Source organism: Nothobranchius furzeri, chromosome 16 (genome assembly GCF_043380555.1).
Source record: "Nothobranchius furzeri strain GRZ-AD chromosome 16, NfurGRZ-RIMD1, whole genome shotgun sequence".
In the NCBI taxonomy this organism is placed as follows: domain Eukaryota; kingdom Metazoa; phylum Chordata; class Actinopteri; order Cyprinodontiformes; family Nothobranchiidae; genus Nothobranchius; species Nothobranchius furzeri.
In genome coordinates, this window is record NC_091756.1 from 51,353,630 (window position 1) to 51,372,653 (window position 19,024).

At 43.1% G+C, this 19,024-nt stretch overlaps 1 protein-coding gene across 1 annotated transcript in view; it reads left to right on the plus strand.

Moving 5' to 3' along the window:
• Positions 1–489: 489 nt before the first annotated feature.
• heatr1 (HEAT repeat containing 1) overlaps positions 490–19,024 on the plus strand; it is a 30,639-nt gene continuing 12,104 nt past the window's right edge. The window contains exons 1-21 of the mRNA XM_015962535.3: positions 490–595; positions 1,744–1,898; positions 1,998–2,214; positions 2,445–2,586; positions 2,677–2,778; positions 3,039–3,179; positions 3,280–3,491; positions 3,569–3,702; positions 3,782–3,869; positions 4,072–4,173; positions 4,731–4,848; positions 4,937–5,044; positions 8,411–8,509; positions 8,582–8,670; positions 8,756–8,952; positions 12,111–12,232; positions 12,430–12,627; positions 12,747–12,921; positions 12,997–13,145; positions 13,236–13,428; positions 14,625–14,797. Coding sequence (XP_015818021.3) covers positions 1,757–1,898; positions 1,998–2,214; positions 2,445–2,586; positions 2,677–2,778; positions 3,039–3,179; positions 3,280–3,491; positions 3,569–3,702; positions 3,782–3,869; positions 4,072–4,173; positions 4,731–4,848; positions 4,937–5,044; positions 8,411–8,509; positions 8,582–8,670; positions 8,756–8,952; positions 12,111–12,232; positions 12,430–12,627; positions 12,747–12,921; positions 12,997–13,145; positions 13,236–13,428; positions 14,625–14,797 — 2,901 coding nt within the window. The 5' untranslated portion in view covers positions 490–595; positions 1,744–1,756. The remainder of the gene's footprint in view (positions 596–1,743; positions 1,899–1,997; positions 2,215–2,444; positions 2,587–2,676; positions 2,779–3,038; positions 3,180–3,279; positions 3,492–3,568; positions 3,703–3,781; positions 3,870–4,071; positions 4,174–4,730; positions 4,849–4,936; positions 5,045–8,410; positions 8,510–8,581; positions 8,671–8,755; positions 8,953–12,110; positions 12,233–12,429; positions 12,628–12,746; positions 12,922–12,996; positions 13,146–13,235; positions 13,429–14,624; positions 14,798–19,024) is intronic.

Here is a 19,024-nt window from a genome sequence, read left to right on the forward strand (position 1 = left end):
AAACTTACCCGCTGCACGCGGACTGTGGAAACTGGCATTCAAATTTGTTTTTTAAAAGGGTACACCCCTGGGTGTGTTAAAACCCAATGATAAAAGATACTCTTCAAGTAAAATATGCTAAAACTATTGAGTGACAATTTCGCTAACTTACGTACGTGTTGTCACCATCGACATAAATACACGGTTGTCACTCTCATGATTGGGCCGTGCAATTTATATAACTGCTGTTTTTATTATCGCCCTCGTGTGGTAGGAATTGGTAACTGTTGTTCTGAAAAGGACACAAAGGTCGTATATTTTCGATATGGTTTTCACAGCTGAAAATTCTCACATTATAGATAAAACTATTAGCTTAAAACTACAAACAAAATATCTAATCTATTTTGCTAAATACTTGCGCAGTTTCATAGTTACCAGCATTACTTTCATCTTTTGGAAATAAATTGAGCACCAGGAAAAGACAAAAGACATTCATTCAGAGTGAAGACTCTTCGTTTAAGAGTTTCTCTTTCTCTGAACCGGAAGTAGAATCGTTCCGCTCGTCTTTTCCGAAGACAACGTGGACGCATGTGTTTAGTGGAGTTACGATAGCCAGGTTTGTGTTGTTTACTTTATTATTACGATTTGAACACTGCCATTGTGTTGTAAACGATGTTTGTGAGTCAGAAGGAGAAAAGACAAGTGTCCTTTGGTTCATGAGAAACAATGCTAACTAACTTGTCTGATTAACTATGAAAAAGACAAAGTTGATCATGTTTTAGCAGCGTTTGTTTACACTGAACTATATTTACCAATTATATTTAGTGACTATTTATTAACTAGAGGAGTCAAACTGCCTGGATATGTAGCTAGAATGCAGAAATCCGTACTGCTATTTTACCATAAACCTAAAAAAATAGCTCACCGTTTTATACAGCACTACAGAAACACAGACCAAATAACAGCTGTGTATAAAAAGCTATTACGAAAAATAAACGAGACCTTTCAGAGAATATGTGAAACATAGTCACAGCTCAGCAGTTTAATACAATTTAAGAAGGTGTTTAGCATTTTAACAGCTCTGGCATATTTGCTGGTTTTCTGCCTGTTTGTTTGCTTTCATTGCCCTGCAGCCCATCCCTAGGGGCATCAGCTGATACAGGTGATGGATTTGGGTCCATTATCAGCAACAAGAACAGGATCTCTGTGACACTCTTCTGTAATGTTTGCTCTAATTTGTGAGGTTTTATGAACGGTGCACAAGTCTGCTTTTCAGTAAAGTCTGGAGAAGGCTTGTGTTATTTTTTTTTACTATTGTGTGTTTCTAACATTGAAAGGAATAATCCAGAATAGCAAAAGATAAATACTTTATATTTTACATTTTTTATTTTTATTATTTTAATTTACGTTCCCTTTTTTTAAGTTAGGCCTAACATGGGTAAAAACCTAAACTGTGTCTGTCTGCTTCAACAGTAGGTACTATTGATGCTGCATTTTGGACGTCTCTAATATAGAGGATTTCTTCTTTGGTTTGCATTTCCAAAAACCTAATGAAAATATGAAGGCACATTTTTCAAAATAAAACACTGATTTGTTTTTACATGTCTTTAAAAACTATTGACACACACATTTTATATGCACATGTTTGCAACGTGTGGGGTTGACTGTGTTTCTGCTGGCATTGATCTGTGCAGTATTGTCTGTTGTTTTTATTGTGAAGCATATTGTGGTCTATATTCTGAAAACAAACCATACCTACTTCAGGTTAAGCTCCACCATGACGTCGTTGGCCCTCCAGCTGAAGAGGCTTGCGCTGCCTCAGAGCGACCCTAACCTGTTCACCCGTAAGGAGGTGGCCTCTCTGCTCTTCGACCCTAAAGATGCTGCAACTATGGACAGAAGTACCTTCTATGCCCTTGGTGAGCCCCGACCAAACGGTGCCAGAAGTGCATCCTCCTCCAGTTTCCTGTTTAACTGTTTTGTTTCTGCACACCCCCCCACCCCACCTCCACTTCTAGGGTGTACAGGGCTGGAGGAGCTGCTGGGAATTGAACCAGCTTTCATGGAGTTTCAGGACACTCTGTTTAGCCCCGCCTCCATGACTCTAGAGCGTAGTGTCCAGTCCAAGGAGGTCAACGAGAAGCTGGACGCTGGAATCTCACTCTTCCTCACCCGCTTGTGCCCGTATTTCCTTCTGAAACCGGCTCACAAGTGCATCGAGTGGCTGGTTCATCGGTTCGTTGCAGTTTATTTGTTGTTTTCTGAAAATCAAATCTGTGGATTAGTCACTTTTTGTTCTTTTAGATATCTTATAAAGCAAAATTCATTATTCAGTTGGATAATTGCTGAGCTGCAGGATCAGATGATTTTATAATGCACAGTTAAAACATCAGGACTCCTAGAAAAAAGTGAAGATTTTACCTGAGACGATTTGGACTAATGATGATGATGATGACGTCCTGCAGCTTCCACATCCAGTTGTACAACACCAACAGCCTGCTGGCCTGCTCGCTGCCGTACCACGACACCAATGTGTTTGTCAGAGTCCTGCAGCTTCTGAAGATCAACGATGCCACTAACCGCTGGAACTGGCTGCAGTGTCTGCAGGTCAGCCTCTCTGGGTCCGGATCAGTTCTTCGTCACACAGAACTCCTCCATTAAGTGTGCCGGTTATGTGTTTTGAACGTGTTGTTTCAGAAACCAGGTGTCCCCCTGTCCAAAGGGACTCTGGTCACACACTGCTACTCAGACCTGAGCTTCATGGATTTCATCTGCACCATGGTGACCCAGTCCATCCAGGTACCCTCACTGACACGTGGTTGTTTGTTTAGAAGTTGAAGATCTTTATTCGGTGGCAGGTGGGTTTGTGGATCAGGCGGCTGTTCGGTGTCATCAGGAGGTACCCGGTAATACCATCTGTTACTTTATGTGAAGAAAGCTGATCAACTTGAAAGTCAAATTACCATGAAGCATTTCAGCTGCTTTAAAAACTAAAAGGATTTCTGTTTCCAGAGTGAAAACCTAACTGGTTTTAAGGAAATAATCAATAATTTTTCCAGGCATATTCCGGACACTCGGAAAGTTTCTCTCAGCTCCGAGTGATCTTCTCTTTCTACGCCTCCACCATCGTCCTCGCTCTGGATGCTGTGGACAAAGTTTCTGACTCCATCATCGCCAAACTGCTGCCTTATGTCCAGAGGGTAACTCCCGTCTGATTACTCCATTCTTTATACAACATGCCTGTTGAATGGGTGTTGGCTGTAAAATAAAGTGTGTGGTGGTGTCTTGTTGCCCCCTCAGGGTCTCAGGTCATCTCTGTCGGACTACAAAGCCGCCACTTACATGATCGTGGGCCAGCTTGCTGTCAAGGTTGTGATGGAGGCGAGCTTGGTCAACAGCCTCGCAGTTCATATCAGCAAGTCTCTGGTCAAAGAGCCTGTTCTGGCCCAGGAGGGTGTGGGCTGCCTCATCGTGCTGCTGCAGAATCAGAAGGATGGCGCCGCTGGTCCAAGGTAGCTCAGGTGTACTCCAGGTGTTGTGAGCATGCTCAGTGAAGATGTGGTTCCATCTCACCTGTCTGTGGTTTCAGAGCCGCCGGCCATTTGTGCTCGATGTCAGCGCTGGTCTCCACCCTGCAGGTCATGGCTGAGACTCATGATGTCAGTCCGCTGCTGCGTTACCTGCTGCCTCACCTGGTCCACAGCGTGTTTGTCAGTGGTTCAGGTGTGACCTGGGACATGTGGGTCCAGAACCGGTTCTGCATCAAGTCCGATCAGTGCTAACCTATTGGTCTCTGTCACAGGTGAGGTGGAGACGAACAGACAGACAGTGTTGGAGTCCGTCTTGAAATCTGTTCCTCTTACTAAAGACCTGGACCGAACCACGGCCCGGTAAGCACTTCTATTGCCTGAACCATTTCAGGCAGAGGAGCGATGAAACACCAGATCTCCAGAGACTGATTGAAGTCGGTCTTTGGAGAGCCAGTCTGAGTCGGTATTAAGTCTTAAGGGACGAATCCATGCAGGGTCTTTAAAGAGTTCTCCGTTGGGTTTTAGAAGCTCAGGCTGACGTGTTTTCTTGGTTCTCCTGCAGGTTGCTGTTGGATGAGTATCTGAGTCAGCCTGAACGTTCTGCTGAGGACATGTCAGCCCTGGATCAGACCTTGCTGCCTCTGGTCCGACTGTTTGAGTCCAGGTCTGCCTCTTGCTGCTGCGAAAGTTTACTACTTAAAATCATTCAGGACCACCAGATAAGCTGATAAGTGTTGGTTTATGAAGGTGTTTTCTCCAGAGGGAACTTCAGCTCAGTTACGTCATTAAACTGTTGATGATCAGCTGTTGATTCTTACCCCAGGCTTTCACTGGATGCATGAGCTGCGATCAATGTAATTACACGTTTCAGTGGCGAGCTGCTGAAGCGGCAGCGAGGTAGTTCCATGCTGCTGGTCCCATGAGGACTACTCTTGCTGTATGGCCCAATCTGAACTGCAGAATTTGATGTGTTCTGGAAGTGTAGCACATAAAAAATAGACTCGAATGTCCAAGCAACGTGTCCCTGCGCTTCTTGAATGCTTCCAAGTGCAACACTTGGTGACTGGTGGAAATGCACCCGTCCACTATAGTGGTGGCTAATTGCTGCATGCTGTGTTTCGCAGGCTTTACACAACACTTACTCGTTTGGTTAAAGTTTAGACTGCTGATTTTATGGTAAATGGTTTAAATCACTTCAGCTGTGAGTTTCTTCTCCATCAGGTACTGTGGAGCCCTGGATGGCGTCCTTGCTGGTCATGTGACCATCAACAGTGACACTCAGCAGAAGCATCTCTTCCACCGGTTCTTGTCTTTGTCCATGAGCAGCGGGAAACACCAGGTACCAACCAGAAGACCTTTAATGTAGACGGATCCTTAATTAATTAATTCAGATTGAATTTGACTGTCATCTGTGTTTTTGACGGTAGATTTTAGACGACTCTGACACGTCGCTGCTGCTGAGTCTGAAACATCCACAGCCATCTGTTCGGGTGTCGGCTGTGGAGCATCTGATGGGAATCATCTCCTCTAGTGAGGTATACCAGCAGACAACAGGGGTTAACAAATGTAACCAATTATTCATGTTTTTTTGTGTTTTTACTGCAACGCGCAGTTCCTGGTAGGGTTTGGCATCGTTTGATTTTGAACGATTCCAATTCCAATTCCTCAGTTCGATTCTGATTCCTGTCGATTCCCGATTCGGATTCTTTCAAGACATGACATGCTTTACATGAGCCAGCTAACCACGGGGCCTACTTGATGAAAAAATCTTAACTTCAACATGAATTTTTATTCTATGAACAATAACATCACCTTCATTTAGACAAAAACATGTTTTTGAGGAAAAAAAAAACGAAAAAGACTTGCAGCACAATCAGTGTGTTTGTTTCTGACCACAACCAAAGTCTGGAAGAAGCCTCTGGGATGAGAAGCTAAATGTCTCCAACATGTCCAGGAACGTCCAGCTGTTTTCAGCTAAAACTCTCAGGATGATCATGTCCAGGATGACTGAGAACTACACCTCCATGCTGCAGCAGCATTCAGTCAGAACAGGAAGTGAAACTTAAATGTAGCTGCTGTCAGTAACAATTTAACAGATTTTAAACATTAAAACTCTCAGAAAGGAAATTAAAATGTTCACAACTTTGTGTGTGATTTATTATTATTATTATTATCCATCCATTTTCATCCGCTTATCCGGAGTCGGGTCGTGGGGGCAGTAGCCTAAGGCGAGAGGCCCTGACTTCCCTCTCCCCAGCCACTTGGGCCAGCTCCTCCGGGGGAATCCCAAGGCGTTCCCTGGCCAGGTGAGAGACATAGTCCCTCCACCGTGTCCTGGGTCTACCTTTAGGTCCCCTCCTGGTTGGACATGCCTGGAAAACCTCACCAGGGAGGCCTCCAGGAGGCATCCTAACCAGATGCCTGAGCCACCTCAACTCGCTCCTCTCGATGTGGAGGAGCAGCGGATCTACTCCGAGCCCCTCCCGGATGACTGAGCTTCTCACCCTATCTTTAAGGGAGAGCCCAGCCACTCTTCGGAGAAAACTCATTTTGGGCGCTTGTATCCGCGATCTTGTTCTTTCGGTCACTACCCAAAGCTCATGACCATAGGTGAGGGTAGGAACGTAGATCGACCAGTAAATCAAGAGCTTCACCTTCTGACTCAGCTCTCGCTTCACCCCGACAGACCGGTATAACGCCCGCATCACTGCAGATGCAGCACCAATCTGCCTATCGATCTCACGCTCCAGTTTCCCCTCACTCGTGAACAAGACCCCGAGATACTTAAACTCCTCCACTTGGGGCAGGACCTCATCCCTGACCCGGAGAAGGCATTCTACCCTTTTCCAAATCAAGACCATGGTCTCAGATTTAGAGGAGCTGATTCTCATCCCAGCTGCTTCCGACTCGGCTGCGAACCGCTCCAGCGAAAGCTGAAGATCACGTTCTGATGAAGCCAAGAGGACCACATCATCTGCAAAAAGCAGAGACCTGATCCTCAGGCCACCAAAACGGATGCCCTCCACACCTTGGCTGCACCTAGACATCCTGTCCATAAAGATTATGAACAGAATCAGTGACAAAGGGCAGCCTTGGCGGAGTCCAACTCTCACTGGGAACAAACCCGACTTACTGCCAGCAATGCGGACCAAGCTCTAACACCGGTCATACAGGGACCTAACAGCCAGTGTCAGAGGGCCTGGTACCCCATACTCCCGGAGAACCCCCCACAGGGCCCCCCGAGGGACGCGGTCAAACGCCTTCTCCAAATCCACAAACACATGTAGACTGGTTGGGCAAATTCCCACGCACCCTCCAGGATCCCCCTAAGGGTATAGAGCTGGTCCAGTGTTCCACGGCCAAGACGAAAACCACATTGCTCCTCCTGAATCTGAGGTTCAACAATCCGACGGATCCTCCTCTCCAGAACCCCTGAATGGACCTTACCAGGAAGGCTCAGGAGTGTGATCCCCCTGTAGTTGGAACACACCCTGCGGCCCCCCTTATTAAATAAGGGGACCACCACCCCGGTCTGCCAGTCCAGTGGGACTGTCCCCGATGTCCACGCGATATTGCACACTGCACCCGACCCCTTTGGCCCCTCCCACGAGTGGTGAGCCCATGGGAAGGGGGACCCACGTTTCCTCTTCAAGCTGTGCCCGGCCGGGCTCCATGGGTGAAAGCCCGGCCACCAGGCGCTCGCCAATGTTCCCCACCTCCAGGCCTGGCTCCAGAGGGGGGCCCTGGTGACCCACATCCTGGCGAGGGAACACGGTTTCCATTTATATAATTCATCATAAGAGGTCTTCGGGCTGTTCTTTGTCTGATCTCTCACCTAGGACCTGTTTGCCATGGGTGACCCTACCAGAGGCAGAAAGCCTCAGACAACTTAGCTCCTAGGATCATTGAGGCACTCAAACCCCTCCACCATGGTAAGGTGGCAGCCCAGGGAGAGGTTATTATTATTATTATTATTATTATTTATTGTGGCAGAAGCTGGTGTGGTCCACCACAGAGGAGCTGCTCTAGCATGATGACTTTAATTATTCTACAGGTTATTGTTCAGCCTTCTGATGCTCAGGCTCACACACATGAGTGTTGGTGAGCGGCTGCATCTGACTGCTGTCGCTCCGTGTGTGTTTTTATTTCTGTAGTGAGACAAACTCACCTCACATCATCCAGAGTTTGTTCTTTAAAGCTTCTATTAAATCCACCGTGTTGACGTATTTTAACAAGTTTCCTCTAGCTGCAGGAATTAAAGTTTACATTACGGAGTAAAAGTTCGGCAGAAGCGTTTGTTTATATTTGGCCGCGGCGGGTGGGGGGAGGGGGGACTTGGTGCTGCACACAGACAGCTGGTGTGATCAGCTCTGAAAAGCATTGATCACAATTTGCAGATCACGTTTATTTTTCACGGAGATAGACCGCAGATTCCTCTTCCGGTCGGCAAACTAGGAATCGAAACAAAAAACTTTGAATGATTCCGGGAAAAACTAACAGTTGGTCCCGGTTCCAATCGATGGTGATGCCTAACCCTATTCCTGGATCAAGTTTTTTTTTTTATTAATGGTGTGCCTCAAGGTTTGATCCTGGGCCCCTCTTGTTTTCTCTGCTGAGAGGCATGCTGCTTGGTTTTACCTCACCTGCAGAATGCTCATAAAAGCATAGAGGGAATAATTCATAGCATCGTAAAATAATTATCAACCATAGATTGTTTCTGACCAAAACTGATTCAACATTTAATTTTTTATCAAACATAAACTGCTGTGGATCTAAAAGTGTGACTCATCTGAGTAGAAAGCTAATGGGTTAACGTATAGTTTTCCTAGAACCAGAACCAACTGTAGATGGGTTTAAGTCATCACCATGTTTATGATAACCACTACTGTTCTTTTGTGCAGCAACAAAGTTTGGAGGAAACCTTCCTAAAGGATGTGATCATGGAGCGTCTGAAGGACGACGTTCCTGAAGTGGTCGCTGTGGCTCTCAGAGTTCTGCAGGTCAGTAGATTTGACACCTGTCTATCTCACCCAGTCATGGTGGTGTGTTCACTGGTTGCTGCTGGTTTGTAGGCGCTGCTTGATGTTATGGACCCAGAGGAAGTTGTGTTGCATTTACTGTCTCTGCTGCAAAGAGTGGAAATTTCGGAAGCTCAGATGTGGTCAGTGAAGTATACACATTTGTAAAATGCCAGTGTCTCCTTCATTAACCTTCAGTAAATCTGTCTGCTGTGTTGTTTGCTTAAGGCTGCCTGTACTGATGGAAGCGGTGCATTTACTGTCTGACCCCCGGTTGGGAAAAGGTGATGCTGAGTTTGTTCAGAGAACAGGCTGGAAGCTGCTTCCCTTCTTGGTGATCACGTCAGCCGAGCTTGGCCTTGCCAGCTGCATTGCCCGCTCTGCCATTCTCACCCAACACCCGCTCACCCAGAACTGGGCCAAAGGTAACAGACCTACAACTTCCTGTGGCTCCTTCACAATAAAACCGTCTAACCAGGAAGCATCTAAATACACATGTTGGCTGTTTTTACCATTTGTTTTGGGGTAGAAATGGGGAGTGGTTAGAGTTTTGATGTGTTAAAGAGCAAGTCACCTGTAGCAATTAATACATATTAATTATGACCAATAAGATGTGATATTCCATACAAATATGAAATATCAGTCTGATCTTTGAATGTTTAATCAGAAGATTCTATGGTTCTCTGCTTATTCAGGGACCATAAACACACTTCGTATTAATTCAGACAGAGTCAGTATATAGTTTATAAAATGAATTTAATTCTTTTCTTGAACTAATGATACATGACAAGATATGAATAAGGAGATGTGATGTGGTGGATGTGAGGTGTTGGGATGGAAGCTAGATGTTGTAGCAACCGTTCTTTGTATCTGAGAGAAATTGTGAAATCTGGGTGTGAAAGAATTTGTTGTTTGTTATAAACTGGAGAGTTAGTTATTGATAAAAACCTCAGACACCAGTATGCAGGCTTACGATACCCTGGTATGAGTTGCTCCCGGCGGTCTGGAGGGTTGAGGTCAGAGTGTTGAGGTCACCGGACGTCGAATCACTTGCAGCATCGCAGAAAGGTTTTGACTCAAGGTCAAAGGAGTTTGTTTCAAAAGAGGCTTCTTTCCTGATTTGGCCGAATCGGGGGTCAGCTGGAAACTGAATTACTCTGAAAGTAATTCTTGTTTTATTAAACTACTTTGTTATGATTTCTGGCCAAGTTTGGCAAATCAGAATTTGACACGTTTCTGTTTATTTACCAACATCCCTCAGAAAGCCACGCCTTTCTTCAGATATAAAAACATTTTTAACCTTAATATGTAGCTTATTGTAATGTGTAAAGAGTGTAAACAATGATTAACTTGTTAAATCAAACACATATTGATTTGTGGTATAAATGGATCGCTGTAAGAACAATATTCAATTCAAATTCATTAATTTAAGCACAGGTTATTCAAACTTTTTTTTTTCCATTCATTTCATTCAAAATGAAAACAAATAAAACATATAAGCAACAAGAAAAACATAACAAAAATCAAATTTGAACAAAAAGGAGCAGAATGAGGAAAACATCTTATAATTTCTGCCCCCGTTTCCAGTATAAATAATCAATTTATATATAATTATCATTTGTCAGACACACATACAGATTCATTTTAAAATTTTTCCTGTTCTTAATTCCAGTGCTATTATGATCATTCATAATAATTTAGTACACTCAATTTGGTACATTTTTTGAATATATTAAATGACAGTTTTTTTAATTTCCCTTTTAAGGTTATTCCATAATTTAACACCATTTACAGATATATTTCCACTCCTTAATTTTAGTTCTAAGTCTAGGTTTTGTAAACACATCAGTTTCTTTCAGCATGTAGTTACTAGTTCTCTTTTCAAATATCCCCTGAATGTTTGTTGGCATAGTACCTAAACTGGTTTTATACATGGTTTGTATGATTTTCCAGTCTTTTAAATCATGAAATTTCAGTAATTTAAATTTAATAAATAATGGGTTTGATGGATCTCTACAGCCATTATAATTGATGATTCTCAGAGCTCTTTTCTGTAAAATAAATAAGGGGTTTGTATGTTGCTCCCCAGATTTCTACACAATAAGTCAAGTATGGAACAATCAGTGAATTGTACAATGCCAACAAACCAGAATTAGTCAGTAAAAACTTGACTCTATGTAATACTCCTAAGGATTTGGCAATTTTACCTTTTATGTAACTAATATGGGATTTCCATGACAAGTCTTCATCAATAAGAACTCCAAGAAATTTAGTTTCTTTTACTCTTTGAATTGCAATCCAATCTATTTCCATTGACACATCACTGTTCTTTTTATCATTAAACAGTATAAAATTTGTTTTATTAAGATTCAGTGTCAATCTATTTATATCAAACCAGTTTTTAATTTTAATCAGTTCATCATTCAGCACTTTAGCCGCCTCCACAATATTTGATCCTGAGTAAAACAGTGTTGTATCATCTGCAAATAGAATGGTACCGAGTGTCTTAGATACATTTACCAAGTCATTAATAAACAAAATGAACAGTTTTGGTCCGAGGACCGACCCTTGTGGCACTCCACAATTAATTTCACATAGTTTTGATTTATGGTCCTTTATCTGAACAAACTGTTTCCTTTTTTTCTAAGTAAGTTTTAACCCATTGATGAGCCACACCTCTTTTTCCATACTGACTTAATTTTCGAAGTAACCTTGAGTGATCAATGACGTCAAAAGCTTTTTTCAAATCAATGAAAACACTAACAAAGTCATTTTATTGTCAATTGCTGTTGATATTTTATCCGTTAATTCCATTATTGCCATTGCTGTGGAATGTTTAGTTCCAAACCCATATTGTTCATTGCTTAAAATATTATTTTTTTCGATGAATTTATCCAACCTTGATACAAATACTTTTTCCAATATTTTAGAAAACTGTGGAAACAGTGACGCCAGCCTGTAATTATTTAAACTGTTTATCACCACTCTTGTACAAAGGAATGACTTGCGCTGTTTTCATTGCGTCAGGAAAATTTCCAGTGGAAAGTGATAGATTACAAATGTAAGTGAATGGTTCAATGACAGATTCCATGATGGTTTTAGCAGTTATCATGTCCAGGTCCTGATAATCGGTTGATCGTTTGTTTCCACAGTTTTTTAATCCACTCCCACTTCCTGTTTGAAAAATGTCAAAATGCTGTTGCCTGGCAGACAGAAAGAGCAAGCTAACAAATACACACACAGGCTCACAACATCATTGTGACATCATATGGTACACACTAACGTCATAGGGTACCTCTTAGCCAATAGCGACAGCAGATAGAAATTCAAATGCAGTGCAGTTTTTTTTTACCTGAAGAGGATGTAACACTAATTTTAACTAAGAGGCACTAAAGTGCCAAATTTTTGACTACACTTGTCCACAGCACAATTAGACACTCATTTATATAGTTTATCAGCAAAAAAAGTTAATTTGGGGTGACCTGCTCTTTAAAGTGAAGCAGTTTTATTTTATCTATTTTTTTTTTTTTGTGTGTGTGTGAAACTTGTGAGTTGACCGCTCTGGTTGGTTGTTTCCACTCAGAGTTGGATGAAGTGATGAAGAGGCATTCTGACCCTGACTTTGTTGGTTTGGCCAACCAGCGCCTGGTCTCCACATTGACCAGAAACCTGACAAACATGGAGCACTTCTGTAAAAGAGACGCTGTGAGTGCTTATCTTTCACCTTCAGGGTTCCACTTCAGAAAGGTTGACTGGAACAACCAGTCTATTCATTTTCCTTGTTTTGTTTTTTAATCCCAGTAAATGTACTGGAATCATGTCAGTTTATTTCTGCTGATTTTAAGTTTGTACTAAGATCTGTAAATTGTACCCATGTTGATTTTTGTGTTTCTGTGGCTCAGCTGGAGAAGCTGGTTCTGCTGGTGGAGCAGCAGCCGTGTTCTGGCCCCAGAGGGAAGGCCTCCTTCCTGGTTTTGACCCAGGTCCTGGTGCTCTGTCTTGGGGAGCTGAGTGAGACCCAGCACCTGCTCACAGCTCACAGGGTCTACACGGTTCTGGAGCCCCCCCTGCTGGAGATCACCAAGAGTGGCGAGATTCAGGTGAGGTCACATCAGCAGCTCAGGTATTCATGTTACATCCCTCCGCTGTTATCCACGGAGGCCAGATGCATTTTGGGAACTCAGATTGTCATGACTGATTTTATGTTTTGGTGTCACAGGAGGCTGAACATCCTGTCCGTGTCCCTGCTTCCTTCTCTGAAAGTCTGACACTCTACCTGGCCAGGTGTGAGCAGCAGCCAGGAGAGCGTTTAGACCAAGAGTTCGGATTGGTTTTGGTTGCTTTGCTCAGAGACTTCATCTCTTCATTAAAGTGTCAGGACTCCTCCTTCAAAGGTAAAAACTCTTCAGTGATGTTCCTCAGTTGAATTTTGGAGAGTTTGAGCAGACTCCTCACCTTTTGTCACACAGGCCAGGTGTGGTGGAACCCAGAGAAGCTGGACAACAACACTTGCTGCTACCTGGGACTAATCTGCCGTCTCTTCAGCTTCATTGTTCCCGCTGCCTCTGAGGGGCCGACAGCCAGCAGCTTCAGAGAGCTGATGAAGCTGCTCGTCCAGGTGAGTCTGCCACCTGTGAAGGTGTTGGACTACATTCAAGTTCCTGTTCTGAGGCAGAACCAGGATCTAACATGCACACATCTCCTTCAGGTCCATCTATGTGAGCCGGCGATGCTCTTCAGGTTCCTGTGTGTTCTGTGGGGGTACAGCAGTAACCGTGGTGACCAGCTGGATGTCAAGGTTGATGCCATCCTGCAGACTCGGGCGTTGTACATAGGCCAAGTTCTGCTTGATGCACAGCCTGCAGCCATTCTGGAGCAGCTGGCCGCTGTAGACTCACCTGGTGAGAAACATTCCAAATAACCTTTAACCTCCAGAACAGGGGCGATGAATCCTGGTCCCTCGATGGCCGCTGTTAGAAGAAAGAGAAAAAGAGATTATTTAATAAAGCACCTCTCAAGATAAAAATCACAAGTTGTTTCACAAGAACAATAAAAATTTGAAGAATATTATTAAAAAATTGTCATAGCAGAAAAATTGAGTAAAAAAATTAAAAGAGGAATACAATTTTTTTAAAGGCTAACATGGGAGCCTGAAAGATGTCCAGCATGTTGTAGTTTTTTTCTCCACTTCAACACACCTGGTTTTATTCAGCAGGTGATTACCAGGCTTCTGCAGAGGTCTGTGAGCTGCTGAACAGTTCGTACTGGAGCAGAGGAACAACTAAAACATGCTGGATAGCAGCCCTCAATTCCCCACCCCTGGTCTAGTACCTTGGAACAGAAACACAGTTGCTTTCATTTTGATTAAAAAAATAATGCTTACAGGAAATTTTTGTTTTGGTCTTGAAATTTTTTTAGACTATCGTCATCCTGATGAGGCCTGAGTGAAAACACGATAATGTAGCGTAATGGTTTATGGCTCTTTTATGAAAGATGAACCATCCTACATAATAATCTGGAATATTAATTTGAACAAAATTAATAACCAAATTTATAGAGATAAGAAGACTCAAAGGTTGTTTTCATCGATAAACTGACGATCATACCGGTGGGTTTGCTGGCTTTACAGTCCTGATGAGGCTTCTTGATCCTGTTGTGAGATATATATATATATATATATATATATATATATATATAATTAATTTTTTTAATTTTTTTTTTCATTCTAACTTGCAGTCAAAATTTATTTTAATCCTTTAACCCTCCCACTGTCTTTATGGGTGACCCCGCGAGGAAAGTTGACCATTGAGCAGGATTGATGGTTTATCCCTTGAGGTCCATGTAGCAGGGGTGAGGTTGGTGCTCACTCCTCACCCCTGCCACATGGACCCAAGGGATAAACCATCAGCCCTGCTCAATGGTCAACTTTCCTCGCGGGGTCACACCCAATAGGACAGTGTGAGGGTTAAAATGGTCCTGATCAGTAGATTTCCAGACTTTCTGATGTGAATTGAATTAGTTGTTGGATTAACTTTGTTTGTTAATCTAGTTTGAATTTAGAGCTCCGTTGTGACGTCTGTGTGTGTGTGTTTGCCAGTGGTCCTGTCCTTGTTGGGCTGTCTCAAATCTCCGGTTCGTGAAGTCCGAAGGGCCGCCCTCAGTGCTCTGCAGAGCCTATCAGGAGTCAGCAGCTCCCCTTTCAAGCCAGTCACAGAGAGGCTGCTGAAGACCTCAGAGGAAATCATCGCTGACCCATCATATCTGAGCACAGTGAGTGATTGAAAACATCTGTCTGCAAACATCTGTCACAAAGTATTCAATGATTGGTGGAAATAAGAATGGGTGATATGGTCTAAAATCTGTATCGCAATAAATGTTGAAGGTCCTGCAGTAACATTATCTATTGTGATATATTCTTTTCTTCTGTTTATACATGTAGAAATGGCTGTTTTTCAACACTCTCACATACCAGATGATTGTAGAACAAATCATTCTAAAAAGTTTAGAATGCCCTTTAAACAACATTTAATGTTCAAAACTTGTTTAAATAAATACAAAATATCCCAAATGGTTTTTATGTTAAGCAACAAAAATAAAGATGAAAATATTTTAAATAAAATACAAGTTAAAGGCGATGAAAATGCTAAATACTCACTTTTCTAAAACGTACTGGTCTGAACCGCCTTGGTGAGCACCGGCAGCACAGAGCGAGAGACTGAGGAGCTGGTCTCGGACTAGACCTCTGTAATTTAACAGGTCAAATTGCTGACACAGGGAAGGACTGTGAGGGAAAACTGTTCAAACTAAATCACAGGAGATGTTCAAAATGCTTGGAAGTCTATGTGTTCATCATGTAATCAAATACCTCAATTAAGGGAATTGGCATTAATGAGCTGTCAATGGCGATATACCCAGAATATTTAGCTGAGGAGGATTTTCTGCTCACCATCCGGTCTGTGTAGCTGTCATCATCACCTCCTGTTCTTTACAAACACGTCTTCATCCATGCGCTCTGCTCTGTAGCAGCAGCTGCTGCGATTCTTCCTGAGCTGACGCAGATTGACAACATTCATGCAAAAGTGGGAGGCGTGCGCTCTCAGCCATGTTGCCATGTTGAAGCTCTATAGACCTCCTCGATGACTAGGGGTGTAACGGTACGCTAAAATCGTATTCGGTTGGGTTCAGTGTTTTGGTTTGATTAATTTTCGGTATACTGCATCAGCGCAGCCTGAGCTATCACATTTACACTGATGACTGTCAATTATATGTAGCAGTGGATGAGGAGAATGCGGGCTCACGATTGGCTGCATGTTTAGACGACGTGAAGGGCTGGCTGGCTGGCATCCAATTTCTTAAAGTCAAATGAAAGGAAGACCAAGTCTATTGTCTTTGACCTCCGCAACCACCATGGCTCTCACCCTGTTTGTGACCTTTTAACCTTCAACCCCAAACAGTGCTTGACTAGTCTCGGGGTAAAGCTTGATGCTGAACTCTCAATGGCCCCACAGATAAACTCTGTCGTGAGGTCGTGCGTTTATCAGCTTTGCTGCCTTACTCTCCTCAGACAAATCTTGAAACGGAGGCATTTGGAGTCAGTCATCCATGCCTTCATTGCCTCTGCCTGGACTATGCAAACGCCCTCCTAGTTGGTGCTCCGGTCTCTGCCCTGAATCGGCTGCAGGCCGTCCAGAACGCTGCTGCCAGACTCTTGACAAATACGCACCAACGTAGCCATATTACCCCTGTCCTGGCATGTCTTCACTGGCTCCCTGTCATTTTCCGAGTACAGTTTAAGTTACTGACTTTTGTATTTAAACCACTCAACGACCTGGCACCTCCCTATCTCTCTGACCTGCTCACTCCCTATGTGCCCACGCACGCATTGAGGTCGGCTGACCTCCTGCTGCTTTGCACGCCCCGGATGCGATACAAATCACGGGGTGAACGAGCATTTTTACATGCTGCCCCAAAGCTGTGGAACTCGTTACCCAATTATAGTTCGGCAGGCTCCATCATTGGCAGTTTTTAAATCTCGTTTAAAGACCCACTTCTACGATGTGGCTTTTAGACAGTGACTCGTTTTAGTGTTTTATTGCGTTCTTAGTATTCCTCATGTTTTATCTGCTTTTGATCGGTACTTTTATCTTCTGCTTTTGTTGCTTAGATTGGTTGTGTTTTGGTCAAGCCTGTGCAGCACTTTGGGCAGCTCCCATGCTGCGTTTGAAAGGTGCTATATAAATAAACTATGGTATGGTATATTATTGCTTTTATTTATTTAATATCTGAAGCGACTCCTATAGTGAGCAGAACCAGGTGTCATCGCAGGCTGCTGCTCTAGCATGATGTCTTTAATTATTTCAATGGTTATTTTTGCAGCTATGAGTGTCACGCTCCTACAGACAAGAACTGTTGATGCTCCGTGTTTTGATTTCTGCAGCGAGCCTTAAAAACTCGCCTCACACCTCCCTGAGTTTCTTCTTTAACACCCGTATTAAATAACGAGCTTCCTCCGCGCCGTAGTTTTCGTTGTAGTATGAAAACTTTACATCAGTTGTCCCAGTGGGAAAGTTCAGCAGACGTGTTTGTTTACATGTTTGCTGCTGCGTGCCAGCAGTGTGAGAGAAGAGAGGGAGGGGCGACGCTCCATTCAGCGTTTTCCACGGGCTCCAGTAGCAGCGACAGCCAGCTGGTTTGATGCGCTCGGAAAGAGGTTGATCAGAATTTGCAGGTAACATTTTTTAAATGGAGATCAAGCGCGTACAACCGTCATGTGTCACTCAATACAGCGTCTGTGCGGAAACTCGTCTAGGAATTTTTATCTGCTGCACAAAACAAAAATTTATTAATTGATAAATTTAGTAATACAAACAAAAACTAATTATTTAATTGAAAAATAAACTGAAATGATTCACAAGTGGACAGAACCGACTTGGTTCAACACTCCTTTGTGAACCAGTATAACCGTACGTCATCAGCAAGCGCAGCAGGTTAGCCGGTAGCATACAATTCTGTATGATAGGCCAAAGTCATACCGGTTATATCTTTTGCCGTTTATACCGTGCATTACTATTTTGAAACACTGATCCATCTGGCGTGGGTAATCTCTGAGCCACGCCAGATGGGTCAATGGAGAAATCCATCATCGATATTGGCACTCTCTTTACAAATGAAGGAACGAGTCATTATATGCATAGTGACGCTGCATAAAGGGAAACATTTTGAACCACAGATTTTTACCACTGAAGTCCACTGTCTCCCTGCTGCTTCCACTCCACACACACGTGCGCACACACACATGCACACACCTCCGTTGTCAATGTGGAGCACAGGTTGCATTCAACTGCATCAGAAACATCAACAAAGTCACTCCAACACGTCTTGAACACAAAGAACATAACGTTAAGACCCCAAACAGAACGCTCAGTTTATTACTAGGGATGTAAGAAAATATCGATATGGCAATATATCGTGTTATTTTTTCCAGCAATATTATATCGATATTCAAAAGCCGTGTATCGGAAATATCCATATGGCAATATATCGTGATTTTTTTCCTGCGATTATTACATCGATATTCAAAAGCCGTGTATCTAATCTTTGAAAGAATTTACATGCAAACATTTGTGTATTTTCTTTTCGTTTTGTGCAATTCAATCGCCACCCGCTAGTTGGCAGCAGTGTGCAACGGTTTTTTTTTTCCACCATTTAAAATGTAAATCCCTCCATCATGGGTCAGATACCTCATGTTAAACATGTTATGTATCAGTTTGGACAGTTTAGTGAACATTCTTACAATAAATTCAGTAAAAAAAAAATTGCTTGTAACGTCTGACTGAATGTATTGCAATATATCGTGATATGTATCGTATCGCCAGAATTTCAACAATACACATCATTGTTTATTACTATATTAAATAAATATTAACAGATTTAATGAGATTGTAAATGTCTATAGGTGTTTGAAAAGTGTAACCTAAAGAAACATGGGTGTTTTTTTTTTTTTTTAAGTTTATCCCTAAAAGTGAATTAAGGCCGACGGTGGCTTAGGAGTTAGGAATTTGTCCTGTAAGGTAGGTTGCAGGTCTAAACCTGAACCCAAGCTCCTGCGGTTGTGTCAGTTGTTGTGTCCTTGGGCAAGACACTTCACCTCCTCTCCTGCTGGTGATGGTCAGAAAGACCGGTGGCGCCTGTGTACGGCAGCCTCACCTCTGTTAGTGTGCCCCGGGGCAGCTGTGGCTATGATGTAGCGCATCATCTGACCCAGAAGGGCGCTATACAAGTGCAGCTCATTTATAATGTGAAAGGAGAGTTGGGCTCTGCCTGTAATAGATGAACCACATCTGGAATATGGCGGTTCAGACGCAGTTCACGTTGCTGCTCAGTAACAACAGAGGAACATCGCTGCCTTGCTCCTTCATCGTTAACTCGCCTGAAGTTTTAAACACACTTTGTTTATTTGAGATACAGCAGTTTGGACAACCATATCAATGGAAGACA